Source organism: Oncorhynchus nerka, linkage group LG28 (assembly GCF_034236695.1).
Source record: "Oncorhynchus nerka isolate Pitt River linkage group LG28, Oner_Uvic_2.0, whole genome shotgun sequence".
Classification (NCBI taxonomy): Eukaryota; Metazoa; Chordata; class Actinopteri; order Salmoniformes; family Salmonidae; genus Oncorhynchus; species Oncorhynchus nerka.
In genome coordinates, this window is record NC_088423.1 from 18,150,324 (window position 1) to 18,177,184 (window position 26,861).

Genomic DNA, 26,861 nt, shown 5'->3' on the forward strand with positions numbered 1-26,861 from the left:
CATTCACAAGACCAACTTACATCAAGAGGAAACATTTTCTGGAACATGCTTATTCCTGACATTGTCTGGAAAAATGCATGGTTAAGGCCTTACAAATATTGTATACCAAACCAATTTAAGGAAGTTCATTTAAACATTTTACATAAGATATATCCATATAATTCTATGTTGTCCAACTTTGTGGCTATTGATGATATCTGTGTTTTTTGTGAAAAAGGTGAGAATCTGTCTCACTTGTTCTTTGAATGTAAATTTGTGTCAGAATTTTGGGAAAACCTGCAGAATACTTATTTACCATTATGAACAGTCCCTGTGTTTTTGACATGAAGGATATAATATGTTACTATTACAATGATAACAAGACCATTGAAATGATTGTGATTTTTTAAATTCTTGTTGCCAAATACTTTATACACAAACAAAAATTACAAAATTCGATACCAAAACTACACATTTTTGATAGTTAAATTCAATCTTCTTAGAACATTATCCCTAGTGAATAACAAGAATAACATTTCCTGAATCATTATAATTATATTTTTTCAGAGTGATTACAATTGCACTATAATTGTTTTTTTATTTGTATTATTTCATTGATATTTTTGTATGTTTTAGTATTTTCTTGTTAATACCTGCGTTCTATTTTGTATGATGTAGCAATGTAAGTTGTTGATGTATTATGAATAAAAAAAAGGGGAAAAAAGAAAGCCATCATCATCTGCGCCCATTCAACATAGCCTAAATGAACGTTTTTTATTCATTTTAAACAAAATAACTTTTTGGGGTTCTCATATGTTTACAATGATGTTTTGATTCTTGCTTGAGCAGTCGCAAAAATTATATTTTGTTGTGATCTTTGCATAATAACTATTTTGGATGCAGCAGTTAGCTAGAATAGCTGTAGCTGTAGCAAAAGCTAGCCAAATAGCCATTTTACTGGTTGAAGTGGTTTTTTAAGTACACTGCTCAAAAAAATAAAGGGAACACTAAAATAACACATCCTAGATCTGAATGAATGAAATTTTCTTATTAAATACTTATTTCTTTACATAGTTGAATGTGCTGACAACAAAATCACACAAAAATTATCAATGGAAATCAAATTTATCAACCCATGGAGGTCTGGATTTGGAGTGACACTCAAAATTAAAGTGGAAAACCACACTACAGGCTAATCCAACTTTGATGTAATGTCCTTAAAACAAGTCAAAATGAGGCTCAGTAGTGTGTGTGGCCTCCACGTGCCTGTATGACCTCCCTACAACGCCTGGGCATGCTCCTGATGAGGTGGCGGATGGTCTCCTGAGGGATCTCCTCCCAGACCTGGACTAAAGCATCCGCCAACTCCTGGACAGTATGTGGTGCAACGTGGCGTTGGTGGATGGAGCGAGACATGATGTCCCATATGTGCTCAATTGGATTCAGGTCTGGGGAACATCAATGCCTTTCTCTTGCAGGAACTGCTGACACACTCCAGCCACATGAGGTTTGTCTTGCATTGTCTTGCATTAGGAGGAACCCAGGGCCAACCGCACCAGCATATGGTCTCATAAGGGGTCTGAGGATCTCATCTCGGTACCTAATGGCAGTCAGGCTACCTCTGGCGAGCACATGGAGGGCTGTGCGGCCCCCCAAAGAAATGCCACCCCACACCATGACTGACCCACCGCCAAACCGGTCATGCTGGAGAATGTTGCAGGCAGCAGAACTTTCTCCATGGCGTCTCCAGACTCTGTCACATCTGTCACATGCTCAGTGTGAACCTGCTTTCATCTGTGAAGAGCACAGAGCGCCAGTGGCGAATTTGCCAATCTTGGTGTTCTCTGGCAAATGCCAAACGTCCTGCACGGTGTTGGGCTGTAAGCACAACCCCCACCTGTGGATGTCGGGCCCTCATACCACCCTCATGGAGTCTGTTTCTGACCGTTTGAGCAGACACATGCACATTTGTGGCCTGCTGGAGGTCATTTTGCAGGGCTCTGACAGTGCTCCTCCTTGCACAAAGACGGAGGTAGCGGTCCTGCTGGTTTGTTGTCCTCCTACGGCCTCCTCCACGTCTCCTGGTAGCGCCTCCATGTTCTGGACACTACGCTGACAGACACAGCAAACCTTCTTGCCACAGCTCGCATTGCCATCCTTGATGAGCTGCACTACCTGAGCCACTTGTGTGGGTTGTAGACCACTAGAGTGAAAGCACCGCCAGCATTCAAAAGTGACCAAAACATCAGCCAGGAAGCATAGGAACTGAGAAGTGGTCTGTGGTCACCACTTGCAGAACCACTCCTTTATTGGGGGTGTCTTGCTAATTGCCTATAATATCCACCTGTTGTCTATTCCATTTGCACAACAGCATGTGAAATTTGTCACTCAGTTTGCTTCCTAAGTGGACAGTTTGATTTCACAGAAGTGTGATTGACTTGGAGTTACATTGTGTTGTTTAAGTGTTCCCTTTATTTTTTGAGCAGTGTATAATGCAGTTGATTTGCGATGATGACACAGACATTATATTAAGCAGGACATTCATACGAGCCTTAAAATCCACTCATAAGTAACATAAATATAGGCTTTTTTTAGCTGGCGTTTTATAAGAACTCCGCCGTGTTCTGCCACAACTTCCGAGCATCACCCTCCTGCGGCAATGTTTGCAAACACAGAACTGTGTCTATAATGATCAAAAATAAAAAGCACAACAAACACTGACCCACCCATACTACTTCCTGAATCGCTCCCCTTCAACGGCCCCGCCGTCAAAACCAAGTAAGACAAGTTATTTTGATTTTATAGGGTTATATTCTTAAATGTTAGCTTTTGTACCGATCCAAGTGAACTCGACTATTTCTGGAAATGTGCTTCTAGAATTGTGGGCAGGTTTAATCTTCTGACTGTCTTTATTTAGGTATTCTGCAAATTTTCTGTCAGAGCAAAGCATTTCCCATGTCAGCATCTCGTTTCAACACCCAGCCCATCATCGCCCTTTGAAAACGCTCTTATTTGTTAACAATCCTGGATTTAGTTATTGCCACTTGTTTAATCGCTACACTTTTTGTCATATTTTTCCTCTCCTATATGAACCTACTTGGCAGATCGACCAGGTTTTCTAATTAGACCTACGCAATAGAGGCTATAGTTTAATCTCAAACTGCCATTTTGCCTCAACTCGGGATGCGTAGGCTACTAGGTAGGCTACAATGTGATATTTATTGGATGGCTACATTGTAATATTATGTAACAACCTCAGTGTATCATACATATATTTATTATTCAGCGGATAAATGAACACATGAAACATGAGACAACACTGAATATTCTGATTGGCTGGAAGGTTACATCGTAGCAACCATTCTAGTCTGATGTAGCCGAAAGTATGTTGTTTTATGAAATTATTTGCTTTATGGTTTTATTTCGTTATTTTGTTGTGTTCAAATCGAAGAATCAACCCTTGACAGACACATTGTCGTGTGTTCGAAGCTAGTTCTCTAGCAATGACTTTCATTCTTAAACTTTGCATTAGGCCTGTACTGGGCCCGCCTCCCGGCCTGTTTTTTTCAGATTAATCCGTGTTTAGGGTAGATACGACTGAGATCCCCAGTGTTGTGCCGAAAATCGCCCCCTGCCAGAATTATCTCCCTCTTCGCGTGAACGCGCACACCCAATTCTTCATTGAGATTTCTGCTCTTCACGCCGTTGTCTGTGTAGCCTACATTTCACTGATCTTAGCAGAAAGTATTTTTTATTTTTGTCCTTCAAGGCTGCTGTCAATGATCACGTTAGATTGCGTTTCATTTCATTTTCTTGCCTGCTGAAATCCCCCCCCCCCTTCTAATTCCTTAATTTTGTGTCTAGAGTCAAATACTTTCTGTGGCACACATCAGAGTCAAATACTTCTATAGAACCAACTTAACAGGCAACCGAAATTAATAATTAATGTATGTGTGTTATATTAAACATAGAGGCATGAGTGAAATGTAGGCAAGCAATAAACATTTCAGAACAACTACTCGTCGAATAAGACATGGGAGAGATGACGCATTTTGGCAGAGATTTATTTAGACTAATACACTTTGAACAAATAGCCAAACTGAAAACTGTAGACATTACTAGTGACTCCCCTGCGATCAAACTGCCATTAAAAAAAAATGAAATGCAGCCTAATTTAGATTTTCGGCACAACACCGGAACGTGTGACGTGTCAGAGGGGAGGGGGTGGGGAACACCCAATCGCCCCTCCATATGTCACTGGTTATGTTGCTCTTTCGGGGTTATCCAGTCCAGGGAGTGTCTCAAATTAGGAGTGCTGATGTAAGTACAGGTCTCCCTTGTATTAATTATGATTTAAAAGGCAAAACTGAACCTAGTGCACCACTTTGCGATTACAGGCCCTGAAACCAGAAACCTGCAAGGCAGTTTATGTTTATTGTGGTATACCCCAGCTTCACATCAAGTCATGGTAGTGGAATACTGGTAAACTGGTCAAGAGTCTGTAATAGTGTCTACTGTTTGTTCATTTGATTTCGGAGTCATATCATTCATCTCAACTACTCCATGTAGCCTATGCGAGGCACATCGAGTCTCCATTTGCCTGTGAAACTTTTACTTCTCTATTATAATTTGAGTATATTTAGTGAACTATGTCTTTACAAATCTTTATTCTCTGAATAAAATTAGCAGTTTTATTCTTTGAATAGAATATTTGGTCAGCTATTTTCCCCAGTAATTATGCTTCCTCTGATCCTTTAGGCAAGGTACGTAATGTCATTGTCCTTACAGTGTGTTTTGGAAAGGAAGGAAGACTCAAACTTTTTTTTTATCCCATTTAACCTTTATTTAACTTGGCAATTCTAAGGGGAAGTAGGAGTTGCTCAAAACAATGAGCTTTCTCTTATGTAATAATCCAATGCCTGGAAATCTTGTCACATGGAACTGTCTGTGTATGCTTAACTCATCCTTTATAACTTTTCTCTTTTTTTAACCAAATCTGTATTTTGACTTTAAATGGTATTTTGTAGAAGTGTCCAGACACTTCTTTTGCGATTTCACTTGGTTTTGAGAAACTTACCCAGGGGTGAAAGTAGGTTTAAATGTCTTCCCGGTACCTCCTATGTATGTTCCTGAATGTGTTGACCATAACAAGGGCCCCAGAACCAGTGGAAGCTATAAAAATAACCGTTACATCAAAGATCCACCACCATATTTTACAGTAGGTGAGAGGTACTTTTCTGTATATGCATCCAGGCCAAAGAGCTCTACTTTTTTGTCATCTTACCGTACTACCAGTTCCAATCCAAGTGACAGGCAATAGCATTGTAAAATATTGTAGTGGACCCATATTATGGGTCTGTTTAGCTTCTATTGGTCCTGGGGTCCTTCTTAAGGTCAACGGCATCATGAACTCTAACAAGTACCAGGACATTTTAGCCAAAAACTTGGTTGCCTCTGCCAGGATGCTGAAACTTGGCCTCAAGTGGATCTTCTAGCAAGACAATAACCCCAAGCACACATCAAAATCCACAAAGAAATGGGTAACTGACCACAAAATCAACCATTTTGCAATGGCCATCTCAGTCTCCATACTTGAACTCCATTGAAAACCTGTGATTTGAATTGAAGAGGGCAGTCCATAAGCGCAGATGAAGGATATCAAGGATCTGACAAGATTATGTAATGGCCTAAGATCCGACCCAATGGTTCTCCAATCTCTTTAAACATTTTAGAAAAAGGCTCAATGTTGTTATCCTCGCAAGGGAAGGGTGCCTTAGAATTGAAAACAGGGGTACCAATAATTTTTACCTCTTTGATTACAGATTAAAATGTATTTCTCTGAGAAATTGTATTAGTATAAAATATAATTTCCCATTTTTTTTGCATGCAATATTGCAATTATTTATTTAATTCAGTATTGTTTGGACGTCTGTATCAAAGGTCCCAATAATTTTGGACCTGAATGTATTTTATATTGAGTGAGCTCCAACATTACTGGAACCCCTGACTGGCAATGCACAAGCAATACTTTAAATATATACAATATAATTATAGAGAGAAACTCAAAATACCAACACACCCACTTAAAATCATTTATTGATTTTATTAAAAATCATTGTCCTCTAAATCAAGGTTTCACAATTAATGGTACCCTTAAAGATTATTGTAAATAACATTTTCCAAAATTAAACCAGTAATTAAATTCCATATATTTAAGTTTATCTAAGTCTTAAAGTCTTAAGGAACTATATTGAGGCATTACATCACTTTTTGTTTCAGTAGGGTATAAAAATGAGGTAACACACATGCAATATCCCTTTGTCATCCGACACCATGAAGAAAACAGAAGAACTGGCAGTTCAAAAAGATAAATGAAATTTTAATAGTCATATGCGCCGAATACAACAGGTGTAGACCTTGCAATGAAATGCTTACTTACGAGCCCCTAACCGACAGTGCAGTTAAAAAAAATATGGATAAGAATAAAAGTAACAAGTAATTAAAGAGGAGAAGTAAAAAATAACAATATGTACAGGGGGGTGCCGGTACAATGTGCGGGGGTACCGGTTAGTTGAGGCAGTATGTACATGTAGGTAGAGTTAATTAAGGTGACTATGCATAGATGACAACAGAGAGTGGTAGTGGTGGGGAGGGGGGGGGCAATGTGAATGGTTTCGGTAGCCATTTGACTAGATGTTCAGGAGTCTTATGGGGGGTAGAAGCTGTTTAGATGCCTCTTGGACCTAGACATGGTGCTCCGGTACCGCTTGCCGTGTGGTAGCAGAGAGAACAGTCTATGACTAGGGTGGCTGGAGTCTTTGACATTTTTCAGAGCCTTCCTCTGACACCGCCTGGTATAGAGGTTCTGGATGGCAGGAAGCTTGGCCTCAGTGATGTACTGGGCCATTCACACTACCCTCTGTAGTGCCTTGCGGTCGGAGGTCGAGCAGTTGCCATACCAGGCAGTCATGCAACCAGTCAGGAAGCTCTCGATGGTGCAGCTGTAAAACTTTTTGAGGATCTGAGGACCCATGCTAAATCTTTTCAGTCTCTTGAGGGGAATGGGTTTTGTCGACTGTCATGATGTGCTTGGACCATGTTAGTTTGTTGGTGATGTGGACACCGAGGAACTTGAAGCTCTCAACCTGCTCCACTGCCGCCCCGTCGATGAGAATGGGGCCATGCTCAGTCCTCTTTTTCCTGTAGTCCACAGTCATCTCCTTTATCTTGATCATGTTGCGGGAGAGGTTGCTGTCCTTGCACCACACGGTCAGGTCTCTGACCTCCCTATAGGCTGTCTCGTTGTTGTCGGTGGTCAGGCCTACCACTGTTGTGTTATCGGCAAATTTAATGATGGTTTGAGGTCGTGCCTGGCCGTGCAGTCATGAGTGAACAGGGAGTAAAGGAGGGGGCTGCACGCACCCCTGAGGGGCCCCTGTGTTGATTATCAGCATGGCGGATGTGTTGTTACCTACCCTTACCACCTGGGGATGGCCCATCAGGAAGTCCAGGAACCAGTTGCAGAGGGAGGTGTTTAGTCCCAGGGTCCTTAACTTGTTGATGAGCTTTGAGGGCACTATGGTGTTGAACGCTGAGCTGTAATCAATAAATATCATTCTCACATAGGTGTTCCTTTTGTCCAGGTGGGAAAGGGCAGCGTGGAGTGCAATAGAGACTGCTTCATCTGTGGATCTGTAGGGGTCGTATGCAAATTGGAGTGGGTCTAGGGTTTCTGCGATGATGGTGTTGATACATGTTTGTCGCCAAACTCACTGGCTCTAGGTCATCTATACGTTTTTGCTAGGTAAAGCCCCGCCTTATCTCAGCTCACTGGTCACAATAGCAACACCCACCCATCTGTAAATAGCCCATCCAACTACCTCATCCCCATATTATTATTTTTTTGTTGCTCTTTTGCAACCCAGTATCTCTACTTGCACACCATCATCTGCACATCTGTCACTCCAGTGTTAATTCTAAATTGTAATTATTTCGCCTCTATGGCCTATTTATTGCCTTACCTCCCTAATCGTACTACATTTGCACACACTGTACATAGACTTTTCTATTATGTTATTGACTGTACGTTTGTTTATCACATGTGTAACTCTGTGTTGTTGTTTTTGTCGCACTGCTTTGCTTTATCTTGGCCAGGTCACAGTTGTAAATGATAACTTGTTCTCAACTGGCTTACCTGGTTAAATAATGGTGAAATATAAAATGTGAGCCATAAACAGCCTTTCAAAGCACTTCATGGCTACAGATGTGAGTGCTATGGGTCGGTAGTCATTTACGCAGGTTACCTTAGTGTTCTTGGGCACAGGCACTATGGTGGTCTGCTTAAAACATGTTGGTATTACAGACTCGGACAGGGAGAGGTTGAAAATGTCAGTGAAGACAGTTGCTGGTTGGTCAGCGCATGCTTGCAGTACATGTCCTGGTAATCCATCTGGCCCTGCGGCCTTGTGAATGTTGACCTGTCTAAAGGTCTTACTCACATCGGCTGCGGAGAGCGTGATCACATAATCTTCCGGTACAGCTGGTGCTCTCATGCATGTTTCAGTGTTATTTTCCTCGAAGTGAGCATAGAAATTGTTTAGCTCGTCCGGTAGGCTTGTGTCACTGGGCAGCTCTCGGCTGTGCTTCCCTTTGTAGTCTGAAATGGTTTGCAGACCCTGACACATTCGACGAGCATCAGAGCCGGTGTAATTGGACTCGATCTTAGTCCTGTATTGATGCTTTGCCTGTTTGATGGTTCGTCGGAGGGCATAGCGGGATTTCTAATAAGCTTCCGGGTTAGAGTCCCGCTCCTTGAAAGAGGCAGCTCTAGCCTTTAGCTCAGTGTGGATGCTGCATGTAATCCATGGTTTCTGGTTGGAGTATGGTACGTACAGCCACTGTGGGGAAGACGTCATCGATGCACTTATTGATGAAGCCAATGACTGATGTGGTGTACTCCTGAATGCCATTGGAGGAATCAGGGAACATATTCCTGTCTGTGCTAGCAAAACAGTCCTGTAGCTTAGCATCTACGTCATCTGACCACTTTTTTATTGATCTAGTCAGTGATGCTTCCTGGTTTAATTTTTGCTTGTAAGCAGGAATCAGGAGGATAGAATTATGGTATAGGAGTATAGGTGGTCCAGAGTTCAACTGTGTACATATATATATATTTTTATAAATACTTATGCCTCACCTTCTCATGCTTCCTTTCTTTCAGGTTCTAAAGATGAGTTATCCAGGTTACCCTCCCTCCGGTGGCTACCCTCCCCAGGCAGGTGGCTACCCTCCCCAGGCAGGTGGCTACCCTCCCCAGGCAGGTGGCTACCCTCCCCAGGCAGCTGGCTACCCCCCACAACCAGGTGCATATCCCCCCCAAGCAGGAGGCTACCCACCCCAGGCCGGCGGCTACCCACCCCAGGCCGGCGGCTACCCAACCCAAGCCGGCAGCTACCCCCCCCAGGCAGGGGGCTACCCTCCCCAGCAGGCCGGAGGTTATCCTTCCATTCCTCCAGCACAAGGTAAGGCTATTATTTTGGGATTACATTAGTATTTTGTTTTCATGGTAGTGCAAAAGTGTGCTTGCTCTGGTTTGGAGTTATCCTGTTCATTAAAATCATGCTACATCACTCACTTGTTGTCTCTTCATTCTCTAGGTGGTTGGGGTGGAGCCCCTGTTGGTGGAATGGTAAATATGACTTATTACCTTGAATCAAGTAGCTAACTAAGAACCAAGTAACTACCAACGTATTGTACGGCTCTAAATCAGCGGGATCTATTTACGACCTGATCTACACACCCTATAACATGTATGGAGTCTGTTACCATGTCATTATGTCCCAAATGGCTCCCCATTCCTATGGGCCATGGTCAAAAGTAGTGCACTATTTAGGGAATAGGGTGCCATTTGGGACATAGCCAGAGCCAGTAATGTGATACCAGCTAATCACCTCCTTTTCTCCATTCCAGTCAGGCGGAGGTATGCCCCAGGGATACCCAGGCGGTCCTGCTCCATGTCCACCCCAGGGGTACCCAGGAGGCCCTGCCCCAGGACAGCAGCCCATGCCTGGCTACCCTGGAGGAGCCCCGGCACCCAACCCATCCATGCCAGGATACGGAGGAGGTGCTCCGGCTACTCCCCATTCACCTGCCATCAATGTGAGAATCTCTTGTTTCTTTTTCAGTTTGTGTCATGTGGACTGAAACCATTAACCTGTATTTACATAGCTTTTTCCTAATATACTTTACAAAGTATTTCCTTGTTTCAGTATTTCCTTGTTTCAGTATTTCCTTGTTTCAGTATTTCCTTGTTTCAGTATTTCCTTGTTTCAGTATTTCCTTGCTTCATTTTCAGTAATTGTTTTTATTTGTCATTAGAGAGGCTACAGGGGTGCGATAAAGGACCACCCAGGTGCTGACCCTCTGAGGGATGTGGAAGTCCTCCGCAAGGCCATGAAGGGCTTTGGTCAGTAGTTCATCATTATAGACATTCACTATCATGGATAGATGTATGAAGGATTTGATGAGATTCAGTCAAATTCTAATAACACTTTATTTAGAGATGCACATTACATAACTGACGTTCCTTCTGGGGAAAAAAAGTTATTTTATTATATTCTATAAATCTTCAATGGCTAGATGCATATGTAGAATATTATACAATTAAGAGCACAGTATTTAGTGATACACATTCCATCTACTACCAGTTAAACTGCTAATAATAGATTATTTTCAACAGGCACGGATGAGTCCGCTATAATTGAGCTTCTTGGAAGCCGCACCAGCAAGCAGAGGGTTCCAATGGTTGCAGCCTACAAAACCACTTATGGGAAGGTGAGGTTTATACTAGAGTAATGACTATGGTTTCTTCTATTGTCTACTATTGTTGCTGTTAGTTTAACTTCCATGTAGTGTTCATCTATGTATGCGCCCTGTAGTGGTAATTCTAACCAAAAGGAGAGCGAGACTGTATTCTTCAAAACAACTTTATTATAACATTTGCAAAAATGAAGCAATCAATAACAACCACTCAGTGCGTCGTTAGGAAAGTCCAATGAACAGAGTTCTCTCTCTCATAGAAAAACTACCACCTATTTTGTCTACGTGGCAGTTTACCAGATGGAAACAGGGACGGAACATGGTGTGTAAAAGCAGATTTAGCTTGTCTGTTCAGATAATGGTGGCAACATCAACTGTCTGTTCCTTCCTGCTTGTTTTCACACATCTAAGTTCCTGTAGATTGAGAAAACAGGATTTTACATACTGAGGTCTCACCCGAACGGCTCTTATCTGTATGCCAAGAATTATGACTAAGTCACACGACAAGCCTGTATCAGTAAAAATACTAACATATAACAATAGACACTTATCTTGAGTAAAACAGCATAGTATGTCAATCAAATCTATTTATAAAGCCCTTACATCAGCTGATGTCACCAAGTGCTGTACAGAAACCTAGCTTAAACCCCAAACAGCAAGCAATGCAGGTGTAGAAGCACGGTGGCTAGGAAAAACTCCCTAGAAAGGCCAGATCCTAGAGATGAACCAGGCTATGAGGGGTGGCCAGTCCTCTTCTGGCTGTGCCGGGTGGAGATTATAACAGAACATGGCCAAGATGTTCATAGATGACCAGCAGGGTCAAATAATAATAATCACAGTGGTTGTAGACGGTGCCATGGGTCAGCACCTCAGGAGTAAATGTCAGTTGGCTTTTCATAGCCGATCATTAAGAGTATCTCTACCACTCCTGCTGTCTCTAGAGAGTTGAAAACAGCAGGTCTGGGACAGGTAGCACATCCGGTGAGCAGATCAGGGTTCCATAGCCACAGGCAGAACAGTTGAAACAGGAGCACTAGCACAACCAGGTGGACTGGGGACAGCAAGGAGTCATCAGGCCAGGTAGTCCTGAGGCATGGTCCTAGGGCACAGGGAGGGAGGGAGGGAGAGAGAGGGGAGGGGGGGGGAGCTAGAGAGAGAGACACGGAAAGAGAGACACGGAGAGAGAGACACGGAGAGAGAGACAGAGAGAGAGAACTTCAATTCACACAGGACACCGGATAAGACAGGAGAAATACTCCAGATATAACAGACTGAACCTAGCCCCCTGACACATAAACTATTGCAGCATAAATACTGGAGGCTGAGACAGGAGGGGTCGGGAGACACTGTGTCTAATTAAACAGGATATTTTGTAATTAATATTTAATTTACACCACCGTCTCAAATGACACCCTATTCCCCTATGAGCCCTGGTTGAAAGTAGTGTGCTATATAGGGAATAGGGTGGAGCAGCAGCACATTTGGGGCACAGATTTACTGTATGTTGAGTGACCTCTTACACAATCTTCTATTTCACAGGATTTATTCCACGATCTAAAGTCTGAGCTGACTGGGAGTTTTGAGAAGCTGGCTATTGCCATGTTGCAGACACCAGCCAAGTTTGATGCATCTGAACTCAAAGAAGCCATATCGGTTTGAACGGATTCTTTTGTTTACTCTTAGACTATACCAGGTTCATTAGAGCAAAACGTAGGATAACATTTTGAAACAAAACAGAAACAAGCTTCTTATTGGACAAGTTCTGATATTACCTCCCTATTTCAGTCCGTTATGGACCGTTTTCTTTTGTTTCGTGCCTACTGAACACCACCCAGGTTATTCCACTCTTTCTATTAGGCCTCTTTTGTGAGTCATTTCAGTATGAAACAGAAAGCTCCATTAAAGACAGACAAAGTCAGGTATGTTGAGGCCTGAGGAATCACCCATCTTACTATCTGGTGAACAAGATTTAGCTACTTACTGTAGCTTGTAGAGAACAAGTATTACTTGGGCCATGATGTATTCTTGTCTTGAACCACAAACTATATGGTGAACTATGTGGTGATTCACTGTAGCTGTAGAGAATAAGTATTACTTTATTGCACCTGGCCAGTAATTATTATTGTCTTCTAGATCATTTCTGGAACTCATACACATAGCATTTATATATTTACTGTATACTTAACCCTGGCTGGTTTGTTCTCAGGGTGCAGGTACTGATGAAGCATGTCTGATTGAGATCCTGTCATCTCGCTCCAATGCAGAAATCGGAGAAATCAATCAAATTTACAAACATGGTAAGAGCTGTGTATTTATTATGGATCCCCATTAGCTGCTGCCAAGGCAACAGTAGCTACTCTTCCTGGGGTCCAGCAGAGTTAAGGCAGTTTATACAATTTAAAAAATATTACAATACATTCACAGATTTCACAACACACCTACTCCACCACTACCACATATCTTCAGTACAAAATCCATGTGTACGCGTGTGTATAGTGCGTATGTTATCGTGTGTGTGTGTGTTTGTGGCAACTGACCACATGACTGAACAGTAATCCAGGTGCAACAAAACTAGGACCTGTAGGACCTGCCTTGTTGATAGTGTTGTTAAAAAGGCAGAGCAGCTCTTTATTATGGATACACTTTTCCCCATCTTATGTATCAATATGTTTTGATGACAGTTTACAATCCAGGGTTACTCCAAGCAGTTTAGTCACCTCAACTTGCTCAATTTCAACATGATGTAGTTGAGGTTTAGTGAATAATTTGTCCCAAATACAATGCTTTTAGTTTTATAAATAGTTAGGACTAACTTATTCTTTGCCACCCACTCTGAAACTAACTGCAGCTCTTTGTTAAGTGTTACAGTCATTTCAGTCACTGTAGTAGCTGACATGTATAGTGTTGAGTCATCTGTATGCCAGTGGCATGGCATTAGTAAAGATTGGAAAAAGTAAGGAGCCTAGACACCTGCCCTGTGTGTTTCAGAGTAACTGACTGAAATGGCGTTCGTTTAAGACAATGTATTGAAATGCTGTGTGTTTCAGAGTAACTGACTGAAATGGCGTTAGTTTAAGACTGTGTTGAAATGCTGTTTGTTTCAGAGTATGGTAAGACCCTGGAGGATTCCATCAGTAACGACACCTCCGGACACTTCCGTAGGCTCCTCGTCTCACTCTGTCAGGTAACTTTTTATTGATATGTTATCGATGGGTTTGTTATGTTATTGATGTGTTGTTAATCGTTATCATTGCGTAACATCTTTGACAGTGAAGGCTAAAGCTGATTCATGATGACAACCTAATACTCAACAAAGTCGGTGCTCTTGCACTTCAATCTGGCTATCTAATGGCTACAAATTAGACATATCTTTAATTTGTGTTAACAATTTCTGAAATGTTATATTATTTTAATGAAGTGAACAAGCGAAAAAGACTCGGGGAAACCAAATTTGTATGAAACTGCTATTTCCCTCTCAAGATAAACATCTACTATAGCCTCTTCCTGAGTCAGGAGTCAGGAAGTAGAGCCTATTATAGAGCCATTACAAGCAAACGTCATATTGGAGTGGTGCACACATATGCTCACAGCAAAAAGTCCTGTAGCAGAGTCCTATACATTGTCCTATACAAAAAAAAAAAAGTCCTATACATTGATGTTGAGACATTGACAAACTTAGTAGTGTGTGAGTGATGACCATGACAACACACAAGACTGATGGCTATAGCTATGTTCAACCAGTTATTATTCTTCTGGCTTTACCTAGCTCTATTTGGGATATTTTACCTTGCCTCGCTGGCTTGCTACGTAATCAGTCCTCCAATGACATCTGCAATGTTGTAGACGATGACCATCTGATTACTTGTTTGTAACTTGCAGGAGCTGTATTTGAAGTTGAATGATCGTATCCATTTCAATGTAAACAAACCCCTTTCTACTGCGAATATGTGCCCAAAACTTTTGATGTGGCTGGGTCTGGATTTTTCAAGAAGCAATGGATGCATCCCAAAACTGTAACCTATTCCCTATATAGTGCACTACTTTTGAAAAGAACCATATGGTCCTGGTCAAAAGTAGTGCACTATAAATGGAATAGGGTGTAATTTAGGACGCAGCCCATAAAGATACCATGGAAGATTTATGGAAGCAATTACTGAAATTGGTGGAGGAGAAGTTGAGTTTCCATGCCTCAAATTCCTTCCAGGCTACGAGTATTCCACTGTTCATAGTTTGTAAGGGTTTCCAGATTTTTTTTTCCTCCCGTGGAATAATATCGTCTGCCTCCCAGGCACTGGTCAAAAGCAGTGCACTATATAGGGAATAAGATGCCATTTGGGACACATCCATTTCTTTTGTAGTAAAACCATTTTTTTGCTTTCTGTTTGAAGGGAAATCGAGACGAGAGGGAACAAGTGGACATCAACATGGCCAAACAGGATGCTCAGGTGATCACTGTTTCTTGTTCTGTTAATATAATAGCATTTAAATAGTTTTAAAGATCTTTGTGATGTCACAATAGTGCTTATATATCCAGTAGGCTTATAAGAAATTGGACATTATTTGTTTAATTTCTGATCTGAAACTTTACTTAAGGAAGCATGTATCTGCCAATATTCATCTTTAAAAAATCTAATTAAAAAAATATTGGCAGCCGATATGATTCCAAAGATATGATATATGATTCCAAAGAGTTAGGCAAGCATTTCATGCTTCTACTGATACTTATTTTGTGTTAGATACTGATCATGTTGTGCATTAGATACTGATCATGTTGTGCATTAGAAACTGATCATGTTGTGCATTAGAAACTGATCATGTTGTGCATTAGATACTGATCATGTTGTGCATTAGAAACTGATCATGTTGTGCATTAGATACTGATCATGTTGTGCACTAGATACTGATCATGTTGTGCACTAGATACTGATCATGTTGTGCATTAGATACTGATCATGTTGTGCATTAGATACTGATCATGTTGTGCATTAGATACTGATCATGTTGTGCACTAGATACTGATCATGTTGTGCATTAGAAACTGATCATGTTGTGCATTAGAAACTGATCATGTTGTGCATTAGAAACTGATCATGTTGTGCATTAGAAACTGATCATGTTGTGCATTAGATACTGATCATGTTGTGCATTAGAAACTGATCATGTTGTGCATTAGATACTGATCATGTTGTGCATTAGATACTGATCATGTTGTGCATTAGAAACTGATCATGTTGTGCATTAGATACTGATCATGTTGTGCATTAGATACTGATCATGTTGTGCATTAGATACTGATCATGTTGTTTATTGTTCATTTTTATTTATTTATTTCACCATTATTTAACCGGGTAGGCCAGTTGAGAACAAGTTCTCATTTACAACTGCGACCTGGCCAAGATAAAGCAAAGCAGTGCGACACAAACAACAGAGTTACACATGGAATAAACAAGCATACAGTCAATAACACAACATAAAAAATAAAGTCTTTATACAGTGTGCGCAAATGGCGTGAGGAGGTAAGGCAATAAATAGGCCATAGTAGCAAGTAATTACAATTTAGCAAATTAACACTGGAGTGATAGATGTGCAGATGATGATGTGCAAGTAGAAATACTGTTGTGCAAAAAAGTAAATAATAACAATATGGGATGAGGTAGGTAGATTGGATGGGCTATTTACATATGGGCTATGTACAGCTGCAGCGATTGGTTAGCTGCTCAGATAGCTGATGTTTGAAGTTAGTGAGTGAAATATAAGTCTCCAGCTTCAGCACTTTTTTGTGTGTTTTTGTGTTATTTATTTATTGTTATTTTTATTTATTTTTTGCAATTCGTTCATCATTGACAGCAGAGAATTGGAAGGAAAGGTGGCCAAAGAGGTGTTGGCTTTGGGGATGACCAGTGAGATATACCTGCTGGAGCGCGTGCCACGGGTGGGTGTTGTTATCGTGACCAGTGAGCCAGGATAAGGCAGGGCTTTACCTAACAACAACTTATAGATGACCTGGAGCCAGTGGGTCTGGCGACGAATATGCAGCGAGGGCCAGCTGACGAGAGCATGCAGGTCGTAATGGTGGGTGGTATATGGGGCTTTGGTGACAAAACGGATGGCACTGTGATAGAGTGCATCCAGTTTGCTGAGTAGAGTGTTGGAGGCTATTTTGTAAATGACATCGACGAAGTCGAGGATCGGTAGGATAGTCAGTTTTACAAGGGTAAGTTTGGCAGCGTGAGTGAAAGATGCTTTGTTGCGAAATAGGAAGCCGATTCTAGATTTAATTTTGTATTGGAGATGTTTAATGTGACCCTGGAAGGAGAGTTTACAGTCTATCCAGACACCTAGGTATTTGTAGTTGTCCACATATTCTAAATCAGAACCGTCCAGAGTAGTGATGCTGGTCCGGCGGGCGGGTGAAAAGCATGCATATAGTTTTACTAGCGTTTAAAAGCAGTTGTGTGTTAGAAACTGGTCTTGTTATGTTGTGTGTTAGAAACTGGTCTTGTTATGTTGTGTGTTAGAAACTGGTTATGTTGTGTTAGAAACTGGTTATGTTGTGTTAGAAACTGGTCCTGTTATGTTGTGTGTTAGAAACTGATCCTGTTATGTTGTGTGTTAGAAACTGGTCCTGTTGTGTTGTGTGTTAGAAACTGATCATGTTACGTTGTGTGTTAGAAACTGATCATGTTACGTTGTGTGTTAGAAACTGGTCCTGTTATGTTGTGTGTTAGAAACTGATCATGTTGTGTGTTAGAAACTGGTCCTGTTGTGTTGTGTGTTAGAAACTGATCTTGTTATGTTGTGTGTTAGAAACTGATCTTGTTATGTTGTGTGTTAGAAACTGGTTATGTTGTGTTGTGTGTTAGAAACTGGTCCTGTTATGTTGTGTGTTAGAAACTGATCCTGTTATGTTGTGTGTTAGAAACTGATCATGTTACGTTGTGCGTTAGAAATTGGTCCTGTTATGTTGTGTGTAAGAAACTGATCATGTTGTGTGTTAGAAACTGATCTTGTTGTGTTGTGTGTTAGAAACTGATCTTGTTATGTTGTGTGTTAGAAACTGGTTATGTTGTGTTGTGTGTTAGAAACTGATCTTGTTATGTTGTGTGTTAGAAACTGGTTATGTTGTGTGTTAGAAACTGGTTATGTTGTGTGTTAGAAACTGGTTATGTTGTGTGTTAGAAACTGGTTATGTTGTGTTGTGTGTTAGAAATTGATCCTGTTATGTTGTGTGTTAGAAACTGATCATGTTGTGTTGTGTGTTAGAAACTGGTTATGTTGTGTGTTAGAAACTGGTTATGTTGTGTTGTGTGTTAGAAATTGATCCTGTTATGTTGTGTGTTAGAAACTGATCATGTTATGTTGTGTGTTAGAAACTGATCTTGTTGTGTTGTGTGTTGGAAACTGAACATGTTGTGTGTTAGAAACTGATCTTGTTGTGTTGTGTGTTAGAAACTGAACATGTTGTGTTGTGTGTTAGAAACTGGTTATGTTGTGTGTTAGAAACTGATCTTGTTGTGTTGTGTGTTAGAAACTGAACATGTTGTGTTGTGTGTTGGAAACTGATCATGTTGGGTGTGTGTTAGAAACTGGTTATGTTGTGTGTTAGAAACTGATCTTGTTGTGTTGTGTGTTAGAAACTGATCCTGTTATGTTGTGCGTTAGAAATTGATCCTGTTATGTTGTGTGTTAGAAACTGAACATGTTGTGTTGTGTGTTAGAAACTGATCCTGTTATGTTGTGTGTTAGAAACTGAACATGTTGTGTTGTGTGTTAGAAACTGATCCTGTTATGTTGTGTGTTAGAAACTGAATCATGTTGTGTGTTAGAAACTGATCCTGTTATGTTGTGCGTTAGAAATTGATCCTGTTATGTTGTGTGTTAGAAACTGAACATGTTGTGCGTTAGAAACTGAACATGTTGTGTGTTAGAAACTGATCATGTTATGTTGTGCATTAGAAACTGATCATGTTGTGTGTTAGAAACGGGTTATGTTGTGTGTTAGAAACTGATCTTGTTGTGTTGTGTGTTAGAAACTGATCCTGTTATGTTGTGCGTTAGAAATTGATCCTGTTATGTTGTGTGTTAGAAACTGAACATGTTGTGCGTTACAAACTGAACATGTTGTGTGTTAGAAACTGAACATGTTGTGTGTTAGAAACTGAACATGTTGTGTTGTGTGTTAGAAACTGGTCCTGTTATGTTGTGTGTTAGAAACTGAATCATGTTGTGTGTTAGAAACTGAACATGTTGTGTTGTGTGTTAGAAACTGATCCTGTTATGTTGTGCGTTAGAAATTGATCCTGTTATGTTGTGTGTTAGAAACTGAACATGTTGTGCGTTAGAAACTGAACATGTTGTGTGTTAGAAACTGATCATGTTATGTTGTGCATTAGAAACTGATCATGTTGTGTGTTAGAAACGGGTTATGTTGTGTGTTAGAAACTGGTCCTGTTATGTTGTGTGTTAGAAACTGGTTATGTTGTGTGTTAGAAACTGATCATGTTATGTTGTGTGTTAGAAACTGGTTATGTTGTGTGTTAGAAACTGGTCCTGTTATGTTGTGTGTTAGAAACTGATCATGTTGTTTGTCAGAAACTGATCATGTTATGTTGTGCATTAGAAACTGATCATGTTGTGTGTTAGAAACTGGTTATGTTGTGTGTTAGAAACTGGTCCTGTTATGTTGTGTGTTAGAAACTGGTTATGTTGTGTGTTAGAAACTGATCATGTTATGTTGTGTGTTAGAAACTGGTTATGTTGTGTGTTAGAAACTGGTCCTGTTATGTTGTGTGTTAGAAACTGGTTATGTTGTGTGTTAGAAACTGATCCTGTTATGTTGTGTGTTAGAAACTGATCATGTTATGTTGTGTGTTAGAAACTGGTCCTGTTATGTTGTGTGTTAGAAACTGAACATGTTGTGCGTTAGAAACTGAACATGTTGTGTGTTAGAAACTGAACATGTTGTGTTGTGTGTTAGAAACTGGTCCTGTTATGTTGTGTGTTAGAAACTGATCATGTTGTTTGTCAGAAACTGATCATGTTATGTTGTGCATTAGAAACTGATCATGTTGTGTGTTAGAAACGGGTTATGTTGTGTGTTAGAAACTGGTTATGTTGTGTGTTAGAAACTGATCATGTTATGTTGTGTGTTAGAAACTGGTCCTGTTATGTTGTGTGTTAGAAACTGATCATGTTATGTTGTGTGTTAGAAACTGGTCCTGTTATGTTGTGTGTTAGAAACTGAATCATGTTGTGTGTCAGAAACTGATCATGTTGTGTGTTAGAAACTGATCCTGTTATGTTGTGTGTTAGAAACTGGTCCTGTTATGTTGTGTGTTAGAAACTGATCATGTTGTGTGTTAGAAACTGATCATGTTACGTTGTGCGTTAGAAATTGGTCCTGTTATGTTGTGTGTAAGAAACTGATCATGTTGTGTGTAAGAAACTGATCATGTTGTGTGTCAGAAACTGATCCTGTTATGTTGTGTGTTAGAAACTGGTTATGTTGTGTCTTAGAAACTGGTCATGTTGTGTGTAGAAACTGAACATGTTGTGTGTTAGAAATTGATCATGTTATGCGTTAGAAACGGGTTAGAAACTGATCCTGTTATGTTGTGTGTAGAAACTGATACTGTCATGTTGTGTGTTAGAAACTGGTTATGTTGTGTCTTAGAAACTGGTCATGTTGTGTGTAGAAACTGATCCTGTTATGTTGTGTGTTAGAAACTGATAATGTTATGTTGTGTGTGTTTAGAAACTGTATGCTGCTGGGGAGAACAAAGTGGGGACGGATGAGTCCCAGTTCAACGCCATCCTGTGTGCCAGGAGCAAACCCCACCTGAGAGCAGGTAGCTACCCATCCTGCAGTATCTGTGTTTATATTACCAAGTCAGTTCACTGTTCTGGCCGACAGGGTTGTAAACCTTTCAGATATTGAGTGAGGTTGTTTCCTCATATCCTGTTTTTCTATGTCTATTATCTCAACACTATTTATACAAACATTTTATTCATTATATTAATGTATATTAACTGGTTGTTCCAATGTCATAACAACCCTGCCCATGGCTCATTAGTATATTATAACTTTACTAAGTGGTTATAAAAATCATATTACATGTTTAACAACCATGCGTATGGTTATAACAACTCTACCTATGGTTATAACAACCTTAAAAAATCTAGTCAAAGTATATTGGTCGTGTACACAGTTGTGGAGATGTTATCGCAGGTGCATCGAAACAATGCAGCAATATCTAGCAAATGACATGTTTTTTATTACATGATTATAGCAACCCGGCACATGGTTATAGCAACTCATGGCTCATTAGTATGACAACCTTATTACATGTTTAACAACCCTGCCTATGGCTATAACGACCGTATTACATGTTATTACAACCCTGCCCATGGTTATAACAGCCATGGCTCATTAGTATATTATGACTACCTTATTACATGTTTATAACAACCCTGCCTACATTATAACAACCCTGCCCATGGTTATAACAGCCATGGCTCATTAGTATATTATGACTACCTTATTACATGTTTATAACAACCCTGCCTACATTATAACAACCCTGCCCATGGCTACAACAACCTTATGACATGTTTATAACAACCCGTGCCATGGTTCTTGTTTCTGCTAGTGTTCCATGAGTACCAACAGATGTGTGGCAGAGACATCGTGAAGAGCATCTGCAGGGAGATGTCTGGAGATGTGGAGGACGGCATGGTGGCTGTTGGTAAGTTCACACATTTGCCACTTGGGACTAAAAAGTTGCTACTTGGGACTAAGCCAGTATGAAGGTTAGTCATGTCTCAACTCTATGAAGTAAAGCCTTGTCTTGTTGTGTTGCAGTGAAATGCATCAGGAACACTCCTGAATACTTTGCAGAGAGGCTTCACAAGGCCATGGCGGTAAGGAAATAACTGTTTCTCACTCCGCTGATGGAAATGTTCTTAAAGCGTGTTTACGGGTAGCTGCCATGAGACATTGTTTGTAGTCACTATCACTATAGTGTCTCAGACATATTTTCACACACACACTAGTGCTGAGCTATTAACCAACATTTTTTCAACAACTAATTGACAGGGTTCAATTATTTGAATTCCATTTCATTTAGTTTTTTTCTTCTGTTTTTCTAGAGATAAATCAGATCCCGCCTGAACTGTGCGATGTAATGGGGAGTTGTTGACGCTCCATCAAATTAGTGGATGCTGCTATTTCAGCCACACTCGTTGTTGTCAGGTGTATAAAATTGAGCACGCAGCCATGTAATCTCCATATACAAACATTGGCAGCAGAATGGACTTACTGAAGAGCTCTGGGACTTTCAGCGTGGCACCGTCATAGGATGCCACCTTTCCAACAAGTCAGTTCGTAAAATGTCTGTCCTGGTAGAGCTGCCCCAGTCAACTGTAACTGCTGTTATTGTGAAGTGTAAATCTCTATCAGCAACAAAGGCTCAGCAGCGAAGTGGTAGGCCACACAAGCTCACAGAACGGGACCGTTGAGTGCTTAAGCACATAGTGTGTAAAAATCACTTGTCCTCGGTTGCAACACTCACCACCGAGTTCCAAACTGCAGCTGGAAGCAACGTCAGCACAATAACTGTTAGTCGGGAGCTTTGTGAAATGGGTTTCCATGGCGGAGTAGCCGCACACAAACCTAAGATCACGATGTGCAATGCCAAGGGTAGGCTGGTGTAAAGCTCGCCACCATTGGACTCTGGAGCAGTGGAAACGGGTTCTCTGGAGTGATGAATTACGCTTCATCATCTGGCAGTCCGATGGACGAATCTGGGTTTGGTGGATGTCAGGAGAACGCTACCTGCCCCAATGCATAGTGCCAACTGTAAAGTTTGGTGTAGGAGGAATATAATGGCCTGTGGCTGTTTTTCATGGTTCGGGTTAGGCCCCTTATATCCAGTGAAGGGAAATACACTGCTCAAAAAAATGAAGGGAACACTTAAACAACACAATGTAACTCCAAGTCAATCACACTTCTGTGAAATCATGACCGGTGAAATATACCTGCTGGAGCGCGTGCTGCTATGGTGACCAGTTAGCTGAGATAAGGCAGGGCTTTACCTAGCAAAGACCCTTATAGATGACCTGGAGCCAGTGGGTTTGGCGACGAATATGAAGCGAGGGCCAGCCAACGAGAGCATACAGGTCGCAGTGGTGGGTAGTATATGGGGCTTTGGTGACAAAACGGATGGCACTGTGATAGACGACATCCAATTTGCTGAGTAGAGTGTTGTAGGCTATCTTGTAAATTCCATTGCCGAAGTCGAGGATCGGTAGGATAGTTTTACAAGGGTATGTTTGGTGCATGAGTGAAGGATGCTTTTTTGCGAAATAGGAAGCCGATTCTAGATTTAATTTTAGAGATGCTTAATGTGAGTCTGGAAGGAGAGTTTACAGTCTAACCAGACACCTAGGTATTTGTAGTTGTCCAAATATTCTAAGTCAGAGCCATCCAGAGTAGTGATGCTAGACAGGCGGGCGATTTGCGGGCAGCGATCGGTTGAAGAGCATGCATTTAGTTTTACTTGCATTTAAGAGCAGTTGGAGGCCACGGGAGGAGTGTTGTAATGGCATTGAATCTCATCTGGAGGTTTGTTAACACAGTGTCCAAAGAAGGGCCAGAAGTATACAGAATGGTCGTCTGCGTAGAGGTGGATCAGAGAATCACCAGCTGCAAGAGCAACATCATTGATGTATGCAGAGAAAAGAGTTGGCCCGAGAATTGAACCCTGTGGCACCCCCATAGAGACTTCCAGAGCTCCAGACAACAGGCCCTCCGATTTGACACACTGAACTCTAACTGAGAAGTAGTTGGTGAACCAGTCGAGGCAGTCATTTCAGAAACCAAGGCTGTTGAGTCTGCCGATAAGAATGCAGTGATTGACACAAGTCGAAAGCCTTGGCCAGGTCGATGAAGATGGCTGCACAGTATTATCTTTTATCGATGGCAGTTATGATATCGTTTAGGACCTTGAGCGTGGCTGAGGTGCACCCATGACCAGCTCGGAAACCAGATTGCATAGCGGAGAAGGTTCGGTGGGATTCAAAATGGTCGGTGACTTTAGAAAGGCAGGGTAGGATAGATATCGGTCTGTAACAGTTTGGGTCTAGAGTGTCTCCCCCTTTGAAGAGGGGGATGACCGCGGCAGCTTTCCAATCTTTGGGATCAGAAGATACGAGAGGTTGAACAGGCTAGTAATAGGGGTGATGGAGACAACAAGTTATGTTTTAGGGCTAGTTCATGATGGATGGCACCTACTTTGTTGACTGAAGAGTTCATGCTGATATTATGATGACATTTTGTGAAGTTTTGGACTTCGGTAAGGGTTTTTTCAACTCTTCGGGCACATTGGTAGCCAAAGTCAGTAGCTGAAGTCTATGCCCCTTTGTTGGTGATTGGTTAACAGTAGGGATTCTTCAATAAAGTCTTTGTTGTCATTTAATTTAATGAGAGACGACTCGTTTTTATGCACACATTTTCACTGATAAATACTGCACCAAATATCTTAGTTAAATATAAAATTGCAGAAATATCAAAATTATTTACAGATTTCTTGAGTCATCTTGGATTAATTCTGACTATTTTGAAGTGTAAACTGGCTACGGTGTCTCAAAATGGACAAACGGTACTATTGTCGCTTTTTTCACATTTTTCAAGCGAATGTCTTTTAAGGGAGTATGCGAGCACACTCATTCAGTTCGCCTAGCCGAGTTTGGCTTGGCGCCAGCCGAACTGAAGCATACTGACACCTTAACCCCTCTTTGATATAAATCCTTTAATTCATATTTAGTATTGACTCTACTATGTGTTCCCAGGGGGCTGGGACCAAGGACAGGACTCTGATTCGGGTCATGGTGACTCGCTCTGAGGTGGACATGCTGGACATCAGACAGGTGTATCAGCAGACCTACGGGAAATCACTGTACACTGCCATCTCTGTATGTACCTTACACAAATAATCACTATGCTACAATTATTTTATTGGAACCAATCCATTGATTTTATGCTATGGAGATGGATTGCTGCCAAAATTATGGAAATGAATGAATAATAATTCACAAGTAAATTATATTCATTTCTTGGTTTATCTAATGGAGAATGATGCATTTAATACTGTTTTTTTCTCACCATCTGATAGGGTGATACCTCTGGTGACTACAAGAAGATGCTGCTGAAGCTTTGTGGTGGAAGTGATTAGAAGGAAATTAAGACATCGTCTACATCAACCAGGACAGTGAAGTCATAGAATTAGAATGAGAATATTTCAATTCAGAGGTGCTATGGCCGTTCTATTTCTATGAGTGTGCTAGTCCATAAGAATGTGCCAGACACGATCCTATATCAACCTGTGATGCATGTCATTATTTTAGCCTTACTTGTGTCTCACACTCCAATGCAACATTTCATTACTAACTACTAACACACTCAACATAATGTACTAAACAATATATGCAAGATAATTATTTTCTTTGCTGCATATGCAATCAGTTATTGTGTAGTCTTGATACATTTTCACAGTGGTGGAAAAAGTCCCCAATTGTCACACTTGATTAAAAGTAAAGATCCCGTAATAGAAAAAGTATTTTTACTTAAGTACTTTACACCACTGCATTTTCAAACGTTTTTTTTATCATGATATGTGTAATCATATTTCATGTTATCAGGATAGTATCATTGTATACTAAAATACAGTACTATAATTTACAAATGATTAGCTTTCTGCCAAAAACTAAATATATATTAATATTTCTGGATGTTAAAGTCTTTGTGTAAACACGTGCAAATATTGTATGAGTTTTAGATACAACATTTTGTATATCTTAAGTATCCTAGAGTTTTATTGCTGACTACTACTATATTCTATGCAAATTAGCACCTTGTTACATTTAGAATGAAAGCCAATAATAATGAAATATCACTACACATTTTCCCCCAATTTTTCTCTGTTAGTGACACCTTTTATTAATGTTGGCAATTTTCCATTGCTTGTTTCCCAGATATAAACACAATGTTGCCTTTTATGCTGCAGACCCAAAACCCGCCATGGCATGCAACTCTTTCAATCTTATACCATCTATTTTGAAAGCTATTTAGTTCCACACAAGTCAATATTTGTTTCTCATGTAATCTTTCATTGCCATTTTTACCATAATTTGAATGTAAGTAATTGCGCAACTGTTTGCCAAAAGTGAAACATTTATTCATTACATAGGTATCTATAACCGGTATACATGTAGTAAAATGTTATGCCAGTAGAGAGCAGGTTTTATACACAAGTGAAATTGGCAATGGATCCACTGAGACATGGTAACTGGAAAATGATCAATTCTGGCTCAGTATATAGCTATTATATTAATACCACTTTTGTTACTTGTCACAATGGCCCAAATGGTGCTGCCTTTGTATGTACAAACTAACGCTTATAATCATTTTATTGTTGTCATGTTCATCCACAGGCTTATAACGGCATCCTTCGTGTCAATTAAAATATTTTGACTGACTCATTTTCTGTTTCAATAATTGGATTTTTGTCCTTCATATTCATATCATTGATTGTCATAGCCTGAGTGCTATTAAGCCAACTCCTTTACACTCAAAGGCTGGACAAGGACAGCATTGAAGATGGAAAGAGCACCAAAAGACTTGGGACCAGGCAATGACTCATTTCTCTACTGAGAGACATTTAATAACTTCTTAAATAGTCATTTCCCTATTAGACAGCTGTTTAACACAACAATGATCATTTGCATTTCAAAGGCCTGTTTCATTTCCACCGTGGCCAGATAATGAACCTGACAGTCCATCCCTCTTCAGAGACAAGATTTACCTCACCTTACCTACAGTCAAAGGTGGAAATGAAAAGGCTCATATGAAAGTACCCTCTCTGCATGGGCCTTCCTGAGAGGGAGAAGGGAAATTGAATAATGTCTCAAATGGCATCCTATTCCATTTATAGTGTGCTACTTGCCCATCGAATAGGGTGCCAATTGGGACTTGAGAAAAAGGTTGGTTTGCGTTAGTTCACTGCCAC

At 40.6% G+C, this 26,861-nt stretch overlaps 1 protein-coding gene across 1 annotated transcript; it reads left to right on the forward strand.

Annotated features, from left to right (window-relative positions):
• The first annotated feature begins 2,650 nt into the window (after positions 1-2,650).
• Positions 2,651-26,330, forward strand: LOC115112954 (annexin A4-like). The gene is made up of 15 exons (XM_029640054.2): positions 2,651-2,757; positions 9,200-9,500; positions 9,636-9,667; positions 9,949-10,137; positions 10,357-10,444; positions 10,718-10,812; positions 12,337-12,450; positions 13,004-13,094; positions 13,902-13,981; positions 15,186-15,242; positions 20,552-20,645; positions 21,447-21,542; positions 21,659-21,717; positions 24,646-24,768; positions 24,969-26,330. The coding sequence occupies exons 2-15, from the start codon at positions 9,209-9,211 to the stop codon at positions 25,026-25,028; spliced, it is 1,470 nt and encodes a 489-aa protein (XP_029495914.1). The 5' UTR covers positions 2,651-2,757; positions 9,200-9,208; the 3' UTR covers positions 25,029-26,330.
• The last annotated feature ends 531 nt before the right edge of the window (positions 26,331-26,861 follow it).